Source organism: Stylophora pistillata, chromosome 12, assembly GCF_964205215.1.
Source record: "Stylophora pistillata chromosome 12, jaStyPist1.2, whole genome shotgun sequence".
Lineage (NCBI taxonomy): Eukaryota > Metazoa > Cnidaria > Anthozoa > Scleractinia > Pocilloporidae > Stylophora > Stylophora pistillata.
In genome coordinates this window covers 11,519,754-11,540,037 of record NC_142530.1, presented here as the reverse complement: position 1 = coordinate 11,540,037, position 20,284 = coordinate 11,519,754, and the positions used below count along the sequence as shown (strand labels likewise).

The 20,284-nt window shown below is 39.9% G+C and overlaps 1 protein-coding gene across 1 annotated transcript; it reads left to right on the top strand.

Annotated features, from left to right (window-relative positions):
• The first annotated feature begins 202 nt into the window (after positions 1 to 202).
• LOC148718825 (uncharacterized) lies at positions 203 to 1,850 on the top strand. The gene has a single exon (XM_088741825.1). The coding sequence runs from the start codon at positions 312 to 314 to the stop codon at positions 1,224 to 1,226; it is 915 nt and encodes a 304-aa protein (XP_088597951.1). The 5' UTR covers positions 203 to 311; the 3' UTR covers positions 1,227 to 1,850.
• The last annotated feature ends 18,434 nt before the right edge of the window (positions 1,851 to 20,284 follow it).

Below are 20,284 nucleotides of genomic sequence, written 5' to 3'. Positions count from 1 at the left end.
AAATAAAAAAAATGGTCCACGACAATAAAAAATGTGGTTTTAGGTTTTAAAATTGACGAGAAAATATGGCCAACGAAAAAGTGCTGTGGAGCGGAAAAATTAACATCGGAAAAAAAACTAGTTGAGGAGAAGCGGAAACTGATTGACTCTTTAACCGGATGTAACAGGGTATATCCTTATATGGTATCACAGGAAGTAGTGCTATTCACCATGTTCTAAACGAGTCAGGGATTGGGTTCGAGTTGGGACCGCAAAGCATCTATGGATTGATTGAAGGGACAGACGAGTCATATTTACAAAGTAATTCTGAAATGCCTCACTATAATTGTTGCGTTCCTGGCTGTACAAACAGCTTTAGGAACGCTTCACATCTGCATTTCTACAGATTACCGAAAGATGAGTTTACCAGAAAGCAATACAAAGTCATTTTGAAGAATGATTCGCTAAAATTGGACTCCACAAATACTCGAATTTGCTCAGACCATTTCGAAGGTGGCGAGAAACTCAGTCGAGCTCATCTGCCGACTATATTTCCTTGGAAAAAGGCAGAAAGCACTAGACGACAGCTAAAAAGAGTCATCAGCTTCGAAGAAAATCTGGCAATTCAGGAAGCAAAAAAGAAGAAGAGGGAGGAAAAGAAAGACATGGCACAAGCATCAGTGACAGTCGAACATGAGAACAATCGTGAGACACAAACATCTCTCACAGGATTGGAAATCGAAACAATGTTAAAGGAGTTGCAAAAGCTTAAAAAGGACATCAGTGAATTGACAAATGAAAAGAATCAGCTGCTGGAGAAAAATGCCAAGTTGAGTGAAGAAAATGCAAACCTACTCGAGGCAAACTTAAAACTCGAGCAAGAAACAAAAAGACTAAGACACTCTCTTGAAAACTTTCGTTTCGATATTGAGAAATATAAAGACAATGCTGAAGACATTGCCTTTTATACTGGTTTACCAGACTATAATGCACTGCTGATATGTTTCGACATGGTTAAAGATGCAGCAGAGCATATTGAATATGAACATGAACGAACGCACCCAGGAATTCAGTGTGGCAGACCTCGATGTTTAACCAAGTTCCAAGAGTTTACTTTGACACTAGTGAGATTAAGGCTTGGATTGCTGGAAAAGGACCGAATTCCAATTACTCTTGCCCCCATAGCATCTGATATGTTATTTGTAGTGGCTGGACTTTCTAATTTTGACCCTCCTTTGATTAATTAAAATTTATGTGAATATAAAGCAACATTTTAATACTTAACAATGGTATGGATTTATGTTTTATTGCCTTGCATTAAAATAGCATTGATAAACTAGTGTTTGATAATGTATTATGATATTGCCATCATACCACTGGACTGTAACCAGACTGGTTATAAGTCATTACAATAATCCAAGCACACTACACATGTAGTTAGTAAATATTTTACTCAGTCAAATATGAACATAACTGTGTACAATGTATAAAAATACTGAGTTAATGTGTAGAGACAAAACAGATCGCTGTTTCTTTCAAGACAAAGTTTATCTAATCTTAGCTATAGCAAATACCTATAGGGTGGTTTTTAAAAAACCTGTGAAACAATTAATACTATTTACTTTCTAATAGTGCCAGTATTAAATAGAAACAAAAGCATTTAAGCAGAAAAGCACTAAACATGTACAAAACTTAGTACGTGTTTCACAGGCTTTTGAAAACCATTCTACCTTCACAAATATATTGTTTACACTCTGATAGTACTAAAAAGTGTGCAACATAATTTGGGCAAACCACTAATTCCCATTAAATTTTGATTTGCCTATTTCATTGTATAGTTTTCTTAAATTACACACTTTTACTGAAATGAACACATTGATTTTGACTGTTTTAAACTGAACGAGCATTCAATTTAGGAATTCCATACTTGACTCTAGGATACACAAGTTCTGGAACAATCCAGTCATTAAAAAAGGATTCTAGCTTGGGCAAAATAGACTTCCAGCGGTCTATTGAAAAATGTACTCTTTCACAAAACAGTGAATCACAGCCTGAACCCTTTACAACAAAATCTGTCCACTTTCTTCCAGTAACAAACATTTGCATTGGCACATTCCACTTGCATGGTTTGGAGGTGCATGACTCATCAGACTCATCCAGTTTTTCCCTTACTTTACAATAGTTTTCTAAAGCAAAAAGTGATGATGCAACATGGTTACATCTCCCATCTATGCCAGCAGGGCATTTGCAGTGGGCTCTTAGCATCTTTCCAAGTGAACTAATAACTAAGTAGCATGTATAAACTTTGTCCTTTTTCATAGATGGGAGGACTTGGCTTTTGATGTAGTGCTTGCCATTTTGTTGTAGTGCTTGCCATTTTGTTGTAGGTGGCCTATGTACAGGACATGACCAGATTTAAAAAAGTTGAATCCTTTAACAAGTGGCTTAGCAGTGGAGAGCTGCTTTTTACATTCTACACCTTCGATCATAAATCTCCACACAGTTCCAAATGATATTTTTGGTAGTGCCTTTATATCTGGTTGGAATCCTTCTTTTGGGAATGAATCCTTTACTTCAGGCTCTTGATTCTCAAGTACGCCAAGTTGAGCTTTTTTCCGTAACAAATTGACGCCGCCATCCGGATCACGCAAGTATTTAACATCAAATCCATGCTTGATGTAGTCGTGTACTCTATAAGTCAAAATTAGAGCACTCATAAGTACGAGAGGACTTTATTAAATTCGAAAATTTCGATTATATTAAATTTTTACTCTTAGGAAATTTTAATAATAATTCTGAAAAGGCATATAATTACAAATAAAGTTGTTATAAATAAAAATAACTTATTGCGTGTAAAGGTTCTTAGTTTAAAAGTTGCCAGCTTCGATACGAACCTCGACACTAAAGCTTTCTTTGTTCCCGTCGTTTTTGCACCTCTGCAAAGCAGCCACCTCTTCAACTGGACAACGCTACATTTTTCAACAGAATCCCTTGGAAGTTTTGCCCCAGGAATATCTTCCTAAGTTAGTTTAACAGTTAGTTTGGCTTTGCTCTCGCTTTCAGCCATATTGATTTGGAAAATCTGTCCCTTCAAACAATCCATAGATGCTTTGCGGTCCCAATTCGGACCCAATCCCCAACTCGTTTAGAACATGGGGAATTAGCATACGGGAATGTGAGAATTTCTTCGCGCGGGAAATTACCTTGTGAGGATTTCCAGAAGCTGCAAACATGGCAGGTAATAACGTGCAGTCTGCTAGATCTGTTCACGAAATTGTCAACGCGGTGATCAGCAACTTGAGCCACTTGCCGCGACAAGAAAATGGACTTCAAGTAGCAACTTCAAATGCTGACACTGAAAAGGAGGTGTCAGTGACTTCTAAACTAAAGCGGGCATTCCGAATACCCCGTGCATCGTCGACAAGCGCGACCGTGCAAGTCATTTTGCCCTCAACAGTGGCATCTATAAGGGCTGCTGCGAATAATTTTTCAGCGAATTCAAATTACCTGCCATATTTGCAGCTTCTGGATATCCTCACAAGGGAATTTCCCGCGCGAAGAAATTCTTACATTCCCGTATGCTAATAGCACTACTTCCTGTGATACCATATAAGGATATACCCTGTTACATCCGGTTAAAGAGTTAATCAGCTTCCGCTTCCCCTCGACTAGTTTTTTTTCTTTTCGATGTTAATTTTTCCGCTCCACTGCACTTTTTCGTTGGCCATATTTTCTCGTCAATTTTTAAACCTAAAACCACATTTTTTATTGTCGTGGACCATTTTTTTTTATTTGAAGTAAAGCTCTATTTATTCGACCACACACTTTTAATCTCACTGTTTATTTCTCCAAGTAAGTCAATTCTATTGTTTTAGAATTATTTTTGTCCGCAACGAAACGCCATAGTTAACATGGGAAAGAAAAAAAGAGCGAGCTGAGAAACGCACACGAAAGTACTTTTTTAAAGGATATCCCGCACCTCATTCCTTTTAATTTATCAATTGCTGAAGTAAAGTTTTTTAGTTTTTCATGATAACCTACAACTTTCACAAAAATTTTCAGTTGCCCGATCGGGCAACTGGGTTCTGAAACTTAGTTGCCCCTATGTAATTTTTAGTTGCCCCGGGCAAGCGGGCAGCCGTTGATGTCGAGCCTTGTGCGAAACTAAGAAATCTACAAACACTTTGATTTGATTCTCACAGGACAGTTGTGTGTAGTTCATCACAAAATTCAGGAGTAAGCAAACTCCCTACTGCTGCTGATTAGTTGTCTTGAACATTACATAAGTACATGTATTTCTGGAGTTCACAGTTTTTGGGTGTCACAGTAACAGTGTGGACAAAATACTTTCGTTCCATGAGAATAACAAAGAGTAGTCCTTTGTAAAAGTTTATCAGCATTCTGATTTTTTTCCGAAGATGAAAAGCTGCACAAACACGAGTCCATAGTAATGTGTAGTAAGTAAAACACAATTCATAGAAATAAACAGCCAGATTTTCTTCGAAGCCATGGTATACCACAGTTTCGCTAGGAAAAGCGTTGCATAACGGCCTAAAGGCATTGCACGACAAAGGGGAAAGATCTGAACTTCCAGCGAATTAAGAACAAGGCTAAACTGGCTGGAAGAGTACTGCTCGAAGACACTTTAAAACAATAAATATAGCCTTTCAAGAGATATTTTTATCATGCTACGAAAGCTTAACTAAGAACATATGTGCGAAAATTTGTATTATGAACTTCTGCGTCACCAGTAAGCCGCTTTTGAAGCTCTAGCTCCCTCATTTCTTTCACTAGCCACGTTTAAATGTTTTCCTCAAAAGCGACATCCTCGGACACCCAGGGGCTGTGAGTCGATTTCAAGTTAAGGGCAGGAGAGCCCCTGGGGACATTGTCTTACAAGACTAGTTCCAAACGGTCGCATTCGTTCTGGCATCCGTGATTGGTGCCAGAAGATCTTTGCGTTTTTCTGCCCAATCAGAGTGAAGTGTCCTTTGGAGTCCTTTCGTGTGTTTTAACTCGCACATGTACAACAAGCTCTGTTACTCGCTATGTTTGTCTGGGCCGTGCGATGAAGCTTTGCCCTAGGTGAAAAGTTTCAGTCTCAGCACACAATGTAAGAAAAATTCGATCAGATTGTCCGCGAAATCTTACCGGAAATTATACTGAATACTTTCGCAGGTATCACAAGAGAACGTGTTTAAAAGTTTGCGAGGTTAGTATAAAACATAATGGCTGCAGGCATTGATATGTCGCTTTAAACGTTAGATGAGATGTAAGCTTAAATCTTTTTGGAATTTTTGTACAATTTGTTGTGACTGAAACTTTTCTCCTAGGGCAAAGCTTCATCGCACGGCCCACACAAACATAGAGAGCAACAGAGCTTGTGGTATATCTGCGTGTTAAAACACACGAAAGGACTCCAAAGGACACTTCACTCTGATTCGGCAGAAAAACACAAAGATTTTCTGGCACCAATCAGACGCCAGAACGACTGCTACCGTTTGGAACTAGTCTTGTAAGACAATTTCCCCAGGGGCTCTTCTGCCCTGAACTTGAAATCGACTCGCAGCCCCTGGGTCTCCGAGCTCGAGGATGCAAAAAGCGACGGCCTCTTCCTCGGTTGCACGTGGCTCCACTTCTTCGTCGCACAGAGCGCGATATATCTATTTAAGAGCAAAATCAGGAGAACGGACATGACTGTCATGATTGATGATGGATGCAAAAAATGTGCGCTCTGTAATAGTTGATTTTTAACTCTAGGACATTGATAAATAATTTTAACTGTTAATAGGTTGGGTAAATAATTCTGTAAATACGTTGCAGATTTCTTATTTTTAAAGCTTTTACCCTGTGTCCCCAATTAGTGCTATGCGCTAGCTTTTCACGACACATAAATAAAGTTCACTATTACTACTACTACTACTACTACTACTACTACTACATATCCAATAATTTTCCTCAACACTACAACAGTCCTTCATAGAACCCTCATCGGAAGAAACAGAACCATTACTGTCGTTTAAAATAAAGAACAGCGACGATTTTCTAGCAAGATCCTGAGAAAATTATCGTTGGCTCAGTAGTTGTAGTTTGAGCAATGGCGGACGAAATTAAGTGAGTTTTAATCAAAATTTTTTCCGACCTTCCTTGCCGCGAATAGTATTTTTTCTATTTGTCTAGGATCTAAACTTAAATTATCGGCATAAAAAATTTGTTTTGAAGAACATCAATTTTCGTCTCAATAGCACTTTAAGTCGACGATCGCTTTCTGTATCTTAGATAAGAGAGGGCCACCCAGGGGTTTTAGGAACAAGGGAACATAGCCATTTACTTTTAGGGAACAAGGGAACATAGCCATTTACTTTTAGGGAACAAGGGGATATTTTAAAATAACTTTTAGGGAACAAGGGAACTGTTTAGGTATATTCGGGAACAAGGAAACATTGACTTTCGACCATTTTCTAACTTTTGGAGAGATTTCCTTTAGCTGTTTATGAAGACCTTTCCGACATTTCTGTAATTTCACGCATTTCCGACGACTAAGCCTGGCGACTAATCTTCACAAATGAACTGGTGACGACTGGGGACGAGTTTGGAACGCGTGGCAACCTGGGAGAATAGACTATTGACCAGAATTCCTTCGGGTCGACCGCTATTTTTATGGTAATTTTTCCTTTGGTGTTCAATGTCTAGAAACGCTTACCATTTATGAAAAAAAAAAATGGCAACGGAAACAGAGGGAATTCAAGCTCAATCTGCGGAAATATCAGACACAATGGTAATTGTACCGGTTACCGGTGCAGTTTATCACAATGGAAATGAAAAGTCCACAGAAAGATGGTGTTTTGAACTCGGTATGAGGACGGTTTCAGATAAAGATTTTACGTCAGTTTTAAGCCGCTTGCAGAAGGGATTTGGCATGAAGGAGAAATGTGCAATGCTCAACATCGTTAAGTTCAAAATTCAGCTGTCTTTTCAATACTAAAATTATGAGCGTACATGAAAATATCTCCAAGCGAGACTTTCTTGACTTTATTGATATTCATCCTCAGAATGTCATTAATTACTGTACAGGTTAACCTGATTTCTCAGAAAACCATTCAATATGACGAATGAGAAAATATCACTTTTCATGAGAAGTATTTATTTTCATATTTTAGTTAAAAGATATGATCACCGTGGAATTGAAAATCGAGACACAATTTAGCACTATGATACCAAAAAATGTCTTCAATTATTCATTACTGGTTAGTGCAATTCAGTAATATTTCAGTGTTGAAGAGCAGTGAATACTAAGTTGAGCTCAAACTACAACACTTTTTCACTGCCTGTGCACAACACAAGTGAAATCAGGGCTTCAGTGAAACAAAGGGAGCTATTGGAAATCCTCCCTCATGATAGTAAGATTGTGCAATGACCTGTAATTGTGATGCAACAAAAACAACAACAACAACTAAAACTGCCATCTTAACAGTCACACTAGGTCAAAGTTTTTTATAATATTTGGGTTGCTACAGTATGTTTAATGTCCATGTAATATATGTCAAACTTGATACACAGATCAAGGGATGGTTATTTGCTTTTCCAGTTAAAGTGTTTGAACTTGAAGTGAACAGTGTTAATCAGTTTCTGATTGTCATGGAAGTGTTAGGAATTTATTTATTAAATGTAAATTATTTTTTTTTATTCTCTTAGGATCAGTGTAGTTCGTGATTATTTGTATCTGTTACGTAATTTTTATTCTTCACTTGTGTAAACTGTTGTGTAATTAACCTTTATTGTGTATATCAAATAGTTTTCTTCATTCTTTTCGGGCACCTTGCGTCCATGTGTATTTAAGGATTTGGGTGGTTTGGTACGGTGTGGTTTTTTTTTTGAAGAAGTGAGGTGAAGGTTTGTGCGTTACGAGCGAAGAGCGTGGAAAAATTTGAGTCAACGGAGGCTCGGCACAGTATCATTTCTGAGAAATTCATTCAGAACAATCGTTCCATTTCACGGTAGAAAACCATTTGCGGGGGAACGGGTGTGCAAAGAATCTACCAGACTGTGAGCTAAAGGAAGAAGAGATAGTAACTAATTCAATAACAAGTCTGAGCGAGTCAAGTTACGAGAAGTAAAAAGTTGAAGACTGCAAAGTTGTCAGAAGACGAAGCAAAGTTGAAACGAAGGAAACGAGCAAAGTTGAGAACTGGTGAGACAGGAACCTGGTTGGAGAAACGGGAGTTTGGTTTGGCAGGGCACTGTTTGTTGGTGGAGCGTGGTGATTTGTGGACAAGAGAAGAACACGGACGCGGGCGTAAGGTGAAACCCAACCGAACTGAACTAAAAAAAAAAAACCTTTTTTTTATCTTAATAGTAATAATCTTGTAAATAGTTTTAGTGTACTGTAGTTTAAGTTAGCGTATTCCTGTAAATTAATTAGATCATTGTATTATCGTTATTGTTAGTCGCTTTATTGTTTTAATTAGCATAATAAATATCTCTAGGCCTACGTTTAGTTGTATTGTGGCGTGTGTTCTCGGACTCGTTTATGTTCTGTGTTTTGTTTGTGTTAGGGGGCACCCACCTTTGTGGCGCGGATTCGTCACACTGATGACAAATAAACAACAAAAGGAACAGTCAGCTGATGAAACAGCTGTAGGAGCTTGCTCAATGAACACTTCACCAACAATGCCACAAAATGCTAAGAGAAAGCCAGGCCATCAACAGAGAGGATGACGAAGCCTTATATAAGCAACTGCGATCTAACTGACCATCAAAAACTGAAATATTATTGGAATTGTGGGGAACATTAAATAATATTTCTGGGGATCAAGGGAACATGCAACAGAATTTCTGGGAACAAGGGAAACCTGATGAGAGTGAATTCCAGGGAACATCTTAATTTATTTTGGGGGAACAAGGGAAAAACTCCAATTTTTTCTGGGGAACAAGGGAACATGTACCCCCCCCCCCCCTCCTAGGAGACCCTCATAAGACTTCATCAACAGTATTTCCAATGCAGAAAACTGTAGTATCATCCGCAGATATTTCAACAGAAGCGTTCGTCGTGGCTCTGGGCAGACCATTTGAGTAAATGCTACAAAATCTGGGACCAAGTAAAGACCCTTGGGGCACACCAGTATCTATTTCCAACAATTCTGAGTTAGAACCATTCACGGTGACAAATTGTTTACGATTTCAAGATAATTTAGTAGCCAATCGTAAAAGGAGCCACTAATGCCTATAGAGTGTAATTTATCCGTGAGAACTGTATGGTTGGCGCAATCAAACGCTTTCTGAAAATCAATGAAGACTACGCCAATAATATTGCTTTCATCCAAGGTTAAACGCCATCGTTCTGTTCAGGTGAGCTTCCTTTTCTGAAGCCCCATTCATGGATTCAAAGAGATTAGATTGTTGCCATATAAGAAGTTGTCAAGTTGTTAGCTTACAACATTCTCCAATAGCTTGCCCGGAATGCTAAGAAGGGAAATAGGCTTGTAGTTTCCGCAGTCGAGAGTGCTCCCCTTCTTGTGAAGACATTTCACTAGTGCTTGTTTCCACTGGTTGGGGAATTTGCATTCCAAAATACTTATTTGAGCCAGTGGCATAAAGCAATCCAAAAATGCATCTCCAATAAGGCGCAGCTCCCTGCTAGATATATCATCAGGTCCACTCGCCTTGCTAGGTTTGAAACACCTCAGAGAAGCCGATTTCAGAAGATCTCTCTTAAGGGCTATGTTATAAAGAGAGAGAGAGTAGGGATTGCACTGTTATTTCTTGCGGACTGACAAGGAGAGTTTACTTGAGAATCTTGTGTTGATTTCGAGAGGGATTTTCCAACACTGACAAAAAAGAAATTTGAAGCATTGGCCTTTGATGTGTCGTCTGAATGAATAACTCCGGAACTATCTTTAATCGGAACCGGATATTTGTAGTTGTTCGTTTTCCCTCGAAAGATCTTACTGTCTTCCAAAAGTCTCTAGCTGAGGTTGTCTCATTAAATTTTGATAGCCAGTAATTTGATTCCGCTAATCTGAGGAGTTTGGTGCATTGATTCCTTGCCATCTTATAATCTATCCAGGCTTGTGAGCCCTTCGGTGTTTGCTGCAAAGAAATTGATCGCGTCGGTGAGGTGATGGACCAATTGGACCTAGAGGATCGATGTATTACCCTCCATCTCGGTTTCCGAGATGTGTACCCAAACCGGTGGGTTCTCGAGGTTGCTTCTTTGAACCTCAAAATGAAAGCGGGTAAATCATACCGTGTACTTCGCGGTCAAGGAGGCAGGAATGAAGCAGGGTAAGTTTTTGATTTTCATTGCAGGAGATTTCAGATTTAGGTCTGCTTTCTGTAAACCTTTTTGTATAATGCAGAGTAATGCTCGAGTTTGAAAGAAAAAATAATTAGAACGACCATCAGTTCTTACACAGTGGATTCCAATAATCTACCCTTGTGACATGTATCATGCAGTTATAGTTTACCATTTTTTGTAGTAACATGAACATGAGTAACATTACTAGGGTAGCAAAAAGGAATCACGCAAAGTGAGATATCCCGCTCGATGTGGGGAGAGCCAAATAAGTTCAGTGCTACTCACCATGCGACGAGCTCGCTTCGAAAGAGTTTCCTCGATCTCTGTTTTCCGAGGTTTTTTCCAAATGGTTGGAAAGGAACCTTTCTTTAGCCTTCTAACGGCGCCATCCACATGGACTGACCTTTCAAAGGAATCTAGCGAAAAGTGGTCAGAAAAAACAGCGACGCGACCATCTGAATTGAAATGTGCACGATGTGTGCCAACGAAAGCTTTCCATTTCGCGCGAAAAGTCTTGCCGATCGGCGACTTATGGGTGGAAATTCCGGCCGATATATTGGAAACATTACTGCATCCTTGCACAACACAACGTCGCGAAGGCATACCTTTACAAGAAATACGCAAAGGAAAGCTGGGGAACAATTCTTTCGAATTTTATTCCTTCTTTCCTGCGGAACCAGAAAAACAACTCTATCTCGGCATACCAAATTAGCCACGTTTGTTGAGTTGTGACGTCACTTCCGTTCTCGACCCAGTTTCTTCTTCTTCGCGCGGAGCTCTGTAGTTGGAAGAATGGCGGCCGTTTAGATCGCGAATCTACAGGGAAAATAGTATTACTTCTCGATGGAGTTTTGCCTTCCGATTTGGCAAATTTTTTACTTAGGGTAAGTACTTTCAACCTCAGAGGAGAAAAGAAAAGGTGCATTTTTGGTCGCAGTAACACTTTAAGGAGTAGTTTATAGCGTTTGTTCAGCTCTTTACGTATGGAAGAGTTCATCCGGGGTAGGCCTCCTCCTCTTACCTTTACTCGTCGAGCGTGAACGTGAGATTTCATGATGTCCTTGTATAAACACTCCCAAGCCCAAGTAGCATCGTCCAGATCGTCAAAGACATTACAGACACACCATGGGGCAGCAGCAAAGTCCGTTCTTAATGAGTCGAATCTACTTTTTTGTAATCATAGACTGTTTTGTAAGTAAGTAAGTAAGATCTTTTGACAGGGAGCCCACGTCACAAAGTGTGGTTTTCAGTGAGGCCCTGCATAAATCTAACGTAAGGATAACAGAAAATATAAATATGGTTATCAAGAAAAGGATAAAAGGGCATAATCAATAGAAGAGACTACATGTTTTTAACAAGACGTCTAAAAACTGAAAAATCGGAAATGTTCCTAATGCCGTCTGGGAGAGCGTTCCAGTCATCTACTGCATGACAAACAAACCGATGCTGACCCCATGTACGCTTTGATTGTGGTTTACAAATGTTGTTATTAAAACGAGTGTTATAATCATGCATGTCTTTAAAATGATTAAAATTAAAATTCCAATCAATTAGTCCATTCAAGGACTTAAAAACTAAAAATAGACGATGAGATCTTCGTCTTTTTTCCAATGTATCCCAACCAAGTAGATCAAGAGCTTCTGTTGCTGATGAATGCTTTGGCATATCTAAAATTAATTTAGCTGCTTTATTCTGGAGTAATTGGATCTTGTTCATCAGAGTGGTGTTGGATTTATCCCCCCAAGTCACATCAGCATAATCAAGGATTGGCAGCACCATGGCTTTTACAAAGAGTTCCCTTGTATTTCTTGGCATAAGATGTTTTATTCTCTGTAAAACGCCAAGCCTCTGAGACACTTTGGTCTTAATGTAATCCACGTGATCAGTCCAAGTCAGATTCTCATTGATAATTACGCCCAGATACTTGAACGAATTGACTCTGTCTAACTCCTTCTCCTTGATTGTTAATGTGAATTCTTCTAAGGTGTTAAGTTTCCTTGGACCGCCAATGAGCATGAATTTAGACTTCGAGATATTTAGTGTAAGTTTATGCTCGTAGAGCCACTGAGCTAGCCTGTCCAGATCCTGATTCAACATGGTCTGTAGGTCACGGGCTGATTGAGAAGAGCAGTAGATAGCAGTGTCATCAGCGAATAAGGTGACCGTAGTGTTCCGAAGGACCTTGGGTAGATCGTTGATGTAAATGGCAAATAATAATGGACCGAGAATAGACCCCTGAGGAACACCAACGGAAACCTTCCGCGCAGGAGAAGAGGCTTGACCAATCACAGTCTTCTGGTAACGAGAGGATAAGTAGGAATGGAACCACTCAAGATTCTTGCTGCGTAATCCTAGAGATTTGAGCTTCCCGAGTAAAATGACATGGTCAACGGTGTCGAAGGCTTTCTTCAGATCAATAAAAACTACACCATTTACTAAACCTTTATCCATATTACTTAGCACTTCATCGGTAAACTGCGTTAGAGCTAAAGCGGTAGATCTTGCACGTCTAAAGCGAAACTGGTTCACAGCAAGCAGATTGTTGGAGTCGAGGTAGCCGTAAAGTTGAGAATTAACAGCTCTCTCAATTACTTTACTGACCGTGGGCAGGATAGAAATGGGACGATAGTTATCTTTATCGGACTTATCACCTTCTTTGAAAAGAGCAGTCACTTTCGCACATTTCCAAGATGATGGGAATTGACCCTTCTCAAAAGAGAGGTTTATGATATCCCTCAGAGGTGAAGCAAGTACATTTGCTGCATCACGGAGTAAACGTGCACTGATGTTGTCTAGTCCTACCGCTTTATTGGTTTTCATTAGGCGCAGCTGCTTTTCAACAAAGGCTGACGTCACATACTTGAGAGAGAACGATAAGGTAGGAACTGCATCGTACTGAGTCGGTTTTAAACCACGAAAGGCCTTTGCAAGGCTCTTACCGATGCTTGAAAAGTGATTGTTTAGAGTTTCTGCAATGCTTTTGGGGTCAGTCTGCAATTTTCCATGACCAAAAACTGCATTAATTTCATTGTGGTTAGAGGGAAGTGTCTCTTTAATTGCTTTCCACATCTTGGAGCTGTCACCTTTAGCATCTTCTATCAGCCGACAATAATATTTCGATTTCAGCTTCTTTTCCTCGCTATTCGCACAGTTCCTCAATTTTCGGTACATTTGCCAGTGATACTGCGAGTTCTTACGCTTCTGAGCCTGTTTCCAGTGGTAATCTCGATCACTCCGAATTTCGAGGAGTTTGTTCGTAACCCATGGTGTCTTTGTCCCCTTCACACGCTTTGATTTTATCGGAGCGTGGTCGTTTGCAATGCTATTGAAGAGACCTTCCCAGAGGAACACGGCATCATCAACATCATTAGCACTTTCGATTATGCTCCAAGGTAAGTTGCTGAGATCACGCAAGAATGCTTCTTTGTCGTAGCTTTTAAAACAACGATACTCGAGCAACTTTGGTGGAAGTTTCTTTACACCTCCCTTGATAGTACAGAACACAATGCTATGATCGCTGATGCTTGACTGCAGAACATCGGACTGCACGACCCTGTGAGTGTTGTTAACGAACATCAAGTCTATCGTGATGCTAGAATTCTCAGTGACCCGAGTAGGTTTACAAATAATCTGAGAAAGACTGTGTTGTAATGCAAATTCATCAAGTTTACGGCGTAACTGATTCTTGGTGGAATAATCAATATTATAGTCACCCACCAAAACAATATCGGAGTTTTCAGTGTCGATGTAATTTAGCGAATCAGCTAGATTTGAAATAAAACCATCGATGTTCACATCATCAGGTCTGTAAGAACAGCACAGTATCATTCGTTTGCATTTAGGTCTCTTGATTTCCACCCACAGACATTCAAAGTTATGCTTTATGAGATCAGACATAACATAACGATCAGACATAAGGGGATTCCATCCCGGACGAAAATTAAAACTCCTCCACCACAACTTTTGGTCAAACACTGTCTATCCTTACGCACAAGCGAGTACCCTGGTATCGTGATCTCATTGTCCAAAATATTTGGAGCTAGCCAGGTTTCAGAAAGAGTCAAGATGTCAAAGGAGTGTTTGTGGACAAGTTCCTTTACATGATCGAGTTTGTTTACCAAACGATTAACGTTTAAATGAGCAATCTTGAAACCCCGTAACATGCGAACGTCAGAATGAAAATCGTTATTGTCTGACCGTTGCTGAGTAGTAGTATTGCAATGAGAGTCATCCAAACAGTCTATGCCAGGGAACAGACAAGTAAAACACATCCAGGTAGAAGATTCATTAGTTGCGAGAGAATAATATTCGTCAACGCCCATGTTCAAGCATTTAGCATGGTGCCATTTGTCGCAACCGTCACACTGAATAGCTCTTTGGTTTGAGCGACATCCTTTAGAACAAATAGCACACGGATCTTTCACCGGACCGGGGTTGGAGCTCACATCCCCGGCTAAGAGCAGTAAGTACGAGGCAGAAAGACTGACGTTAGCCAAGTAAATCGAAGCTTGAAGTTTCCAAGATGGCGACGAGGCAACACGTGTTGAGCGTCTTGGTAGACCAGAGTTTCGTCCAGGAAAGCTGGCAGAGTTTAAATTAAGGGCCAGAAACAAGTTTCCATCATCAAAAAGCCTTTCGGGTACAGATGAGTTGTCTAGCGATGTTGCAAATAACAATACTAGGACAAGAGACGCGCTACACCGAGAGAGCCAACCGATCGCCATTACATCAACTCTTGTCCTTTTGGTATCAGGGAAGCCAAAACGGCGAAAACTAAGAGCGTTGGCTTCTGACGTTTCCTTTTGAGATTTACGATTGCATATATTAAGTGGTGATCTGAAATTCCTAAATCACAAACACTCTCTGGTGAGAAATTTTTGAGGTGTAAGAGCAGACTACCAGATCAATTAACGTTGTGGAGGTGTCAGCGATCCTTGAGCTTTTTAATGACGTTTTTTAGATTGAATTTATTCAAAAGTGAACGGAATTTCCAGATTGAAGAACTAGTGTCCTAGGCTTTTGGCAAAAGATTAAAATTGAAGTCCCCCAGTAAAATTATATTGGTTTGTTTCATCCATATAGTATTATCAGGTGAGCGATACACAGAAGCCTCTGAGACGCTACAGTAACGTCAATCCAGGCAGATTCTAGAGAGTTGTTTACATTATTGTCTTGACGCTCGTATGCATCGAAATATTCAACAAAGTAGATAACCGTGCCACCGCCTTTTCGCCCATCATTTCGATCGCCGCATTCAGCAATTTTGTATCTAGTAATGGCGATTTCGTCATCAGAAATATCCGTACTTAGATGGGATTCAGTTATGGCTAGAATGTCGAAATTTATCTAAAGTAGTAGAGCTTCAATATCCATTAACTTATTAATTAAGAAGACCATTTACATTGATGTGTGAGATCTTCAGACATGGTAGTTGTAGGTCCGTTTCGAGCGAAAGATAAACATTTTCATGTTCGTGGACATCGTCGTAACATTTTGTAGTTATGGGCGGGTCATGGTAAAGACGACCAAAGGCATATAGGACACCACCAGGAAAATGGGGGGAGGCCTTCATAGTTCTTGTATTCGCTTGGCTTGATCGAGGCACATTTTATGTGATATCACATGTTGCAGTTATCGCAATTTACCGCTCGATGATTTCGGGCAACACCCTTGTTACACACTGAGCATTCATCCGGACCAGGATTTATGTCGATGTCCCCACTTGTGTAGAGTCGCATTTCATAGAATGTTGAGTGCGAGTTCGCATAGTAACTTATCCTGGTCGCATGAAAACCTCTCACATGCCACACCAGACCAAGATGGCGGATCGTTTTCGTCTTCCGTTGATTGCAGATGCTTGCGTATACTGGTACTAGAAAACGCCTTGACCACGAAAAATCCTTCAAGATAGGGATTTTTCTATTTTCTTGAAGAGTAGGTTGTCTTTCAGCGAATTGGGTGAGCGATAAGAACAGTATCAAAGTGTAAAAGCAGGAAAAATTAAAGCACGCCCTCCCACCATCGGCTTTTCGGTTGTTCTAACTCTTTTGGAAGTTGCCTTACACTGCCATTTGGCCACCTGAGAAACTGAAAAAAGTTTCGCTCATTCTGATGTACGATGAACTGATGAAACATTTTCTCTTCATCGCATACAATAGTGTAAGGATGTCCTCTGAGCTTGCAAGACATTGAAAGCACGGAAAAACCAGAACTGTATCCACGAACTGTCATTGTGTTATGACAATTGCCGTTCCTTGAGATGCAAAGGAATTTGACTTGTTTTGTAATAGTACTCATGCAGAGCTTCGTGCTTTTTTGTTTGTGTTTCTTCCCCAAGCTGTTCACAGGTTTCCTTCAGGATAAATGAGGTATCACAGCACTTCATTGCAGGGCTTCAAGGATGATGACAGCAAGACGGTCGATTCGCCACCACAACAAACTCGCCACCACTAAGAGTTCAATCGCCCCCACTAAGAGTTCAATCGCCACCGCTGACAATTTGACTCAGGCGTTATGTGATCCACTCGTAAGAAACTTACATGAAAAGGAAAGCTTAGTTGTAATAGTTGGTGACTGTATTTAGGTTTTTTTTTGTTTTGCTTTGTTTTTTGTTGCAGGGCCCTTATTGATATCAGCATTTTATGCTGAAGAGGTCACCCTGGTTAAATAACATTTATTATTATTGTTATTATTATTATTATTGTTATTATCATTTTTATAAGCTAATTAAGTTATACAGTAACACTAATAATAAAAAAGCTCCCCCTCATTCCACTCTTAAATAAGATTACTACATTAAAAATGTCTGGCTTTCGACCAGAATGTTCTTTCTTCAGTTTCAAAGCGAGTAGTAGTAGAGAGTTTTCAACGCTCTTACATCACTTAGACTCTAACGGGTTCACTTGACTAAACCAAACATTCTATTTGCTTTTGCCACAACATTATCAATATTAGAACTCCTGATTTGTAGCTATACCAAGGTCCTGAAATCGTGTGATACTTAGAACAAAATGAAGGCTAAGAATTAGTAGTATACGTTGCGTAATTAAAAGTGTCGTACAAATGCAGCCAAATTTCGAAGCTGCTCCATGCAACATCGCAATAATTCATAACTGGAAAAACAAGAGACTAATAAACCTGGTTGGCTGAGTCAACAGTTAGATTGTTCCTAATTCTTCCGAGGACACCGATTCTTTTAGAAACCTTGACCTGTAGCTTAACCACATGTTGTTTAAAATTAAGATTTGCATCTATCATCACACCAAGGTATTTGTAATGTTGAGCTTGCTTTATCGGATTCTCCCCGAGGAATGAGCTAAGCGGCCCGTTTGACAAGGTAGCCGAAGCGATTCGTTGTTGAGTGCCAAAAACAACGTATTCGGTCTTCACGGGATGAATGCATAATTCATTATGATAAGTCCAGGACTGCAACTGTTTTAGGTCTTTATTCAAAACAATACTTATTTTCCTGATGTTTGAGTCACCGTAGAAGAGGACAGCATCGTCCGCATAGAGTAGGATCTGTGACTGAAGTAGACAGTCGGGCAAGTCATTGATATACATCGGAAACAAGATGGGACCAAGTATGGACCCTTGTGGGACGCCAGACTATCTGCTGAGACCATAGACAACACTACCATATCGCTACCATAGACAACAGATTGACATCAATTTGTCAGATAGTTCTCAAACCACTTCAGTTCTTGGTTTTGGATGCAAACCCAGGCAATTTCTTCATGAGAAGTTGGTGATTCACACTGTCGAAGGCTTTTCGAAAGTCGCCGGACAAACACCGCTGCCGTAACGCAACCATCGTCTATACCTTCCCTAATACAATCCATGAAATATGTTACCGCGTCCTAGGTAGAGTGATTTTTCCGAAAACCGCACTGGATGGGAGATAGCTGGTTGGACTTATCTAAATGATGGAGTAACTGAATTTGCAAGGCTCAGTCTTTCAAGGATCTTCTAAGCCACCGGTAAAACGGAGATGGGACGGTAGTTATCCATACACGTCTTATCCCCATCTTGTATATTTCCATTCCTCCGGTACAACTGCAGAGGAAATCGAGAGATTTATTGTGGCTGTTAGAGGAGCTGAAATGATTGAAGCCGTATCCTTTACCCGTAAAGTCAAGTACCTTTCGATGTTTTAAGCAACCTTAGTTGACGATTTACAAACGCAGCTGATACCGGTTTCAAGGAGAACAAAGATTGACTTGAGTTATTCAAACATGCTTCTGCGCCCAGATGGTTTGGCTGTTAGGAGTTGGGATATTACAAAGAAACTTCTCCACAACAGTTACAAAATATGTGCAAAAACCATTTGCAATGGTAATAGCATCCGTTGTTGTTTTTCCATCTACTGTGATAGGCTCAATAGAACCTGAAGGTTGAGGTGTAATCGATTCGTTGGGATGGACTTTCTTATCAACTTCCCAGAAATTTTCGGGATCATTAGAATTTTCTTCTATGATTCTGCGATTTTAGTTAGATTTAGCTTTACGAATCATAGCGGTGACCTGATTTCTCCGTCTCTTATATCTGGACCAGTGTAACTCGGTGTTTGTCCTGCGAGCTTGGCAGTAAAAGCGATGTCTCTCAGCCATTACTTTCTTTATTTTGACAACCAAGGAGTGTTTCTGCCGCGAACTTTCTTTTCAATTTGAGGCGCTTGGTGGTCTGTTTTTTTTTTTTCCTTTTGTGTAGTAGCCAGTAGCCAGCCATTAAATCGTAATAATAGTAATAATGATGGTAATAGTATCAAAGTTTTGCTGATCATATTAAATGCTTTGATGGTCAATAGAGTAAGTGGAAAACTGTTGGATTTTCACCTCTTGAAATAATTTGAGTGAATTCACCAGACAGCGGCTGCCAGCCGGACTAGAGGAGAGATGAAATAGCCCTGTTTAATCATTCTGATTAATGGTTTCTCATATGACAAAAAATTATTTTGCGTTCTTAAAATATACGCGTATTTAGCCCTAATCAACGCTGTACATGAGTTCAGAATATGGTGATTTATAGTTCACCACTAAATTTTCTCCGGTTCTTATTGGTTTAAATCGATCACGTGACGCGATAGTGTTCATCCGTGGAGAGACACTCTCAGCCCATAGTGCCCGCCCGCGGAAAATACCCGGATGGTAGTGCCCGTCCGCGGAAAATACCTGGATTGATAGTACTCATCCGTGAAAAGTTTTTAATAGTTTGACGGCCGCGAAGTTAGGCAGATCGGAAAAACAGTGACTTTTCAATTCTGACAGGTATAACGTATTATTTAGCCAATGTACGGTTGCGAATTATTGACATTTGTGACAAGCTGTAGGCGCGGAAGAAAATTTAGTGGTGAACAATAAAAACAATAGTGTTTATGTCTCGGAACTATCGGTCTGATAGTTGCCCCTTGGAAATTTAACGTTCTTAAAACTAGCATATTTGTTTTAAGAACATCAAATTTCCGCAGGGCAACTATCAGCCGACAGTTCCTGGACAGAAACACTCTATTGTTTAAATAACTTTGACATTTATGGGTTGTTGCTGCGCGCCTAAGCAAGAAGCAACACTAGTTGTTACTCTTACCGTGTGCAGCCCAGGCACGTAATATGATTCAGCTTCGCATCCAACTAGATGCACGGCAACGATGTTAAACTGTGCAGCACTTCATTGAAATTGATCTAAATGTTCTGCATTCGAAGTTGTACGTAGTTAACTTGAAATGAGGTGCTTAAATTACGGACATGCTGCAGCTCTGTAATTTACAACCTAAACTATCTTGGTCTATATTTGTTGCATTTCTCAACATTTCGAATTGATTAATGGCTCATTACTCGTTTCCACGCCTCAAGACCGTGAACAACGAGTCAAGGTCAAGGCTTTACACCAATCTCTAAATGTATCAGTCTTTTTAAACATCGCCGGCAGCGCCCGTAGGTAATATGAAATGAATCCTTTACTCTGATTGACAACGCGAGCGGGCGAGATGGTCCCAAGAATTTCAAAACAGTA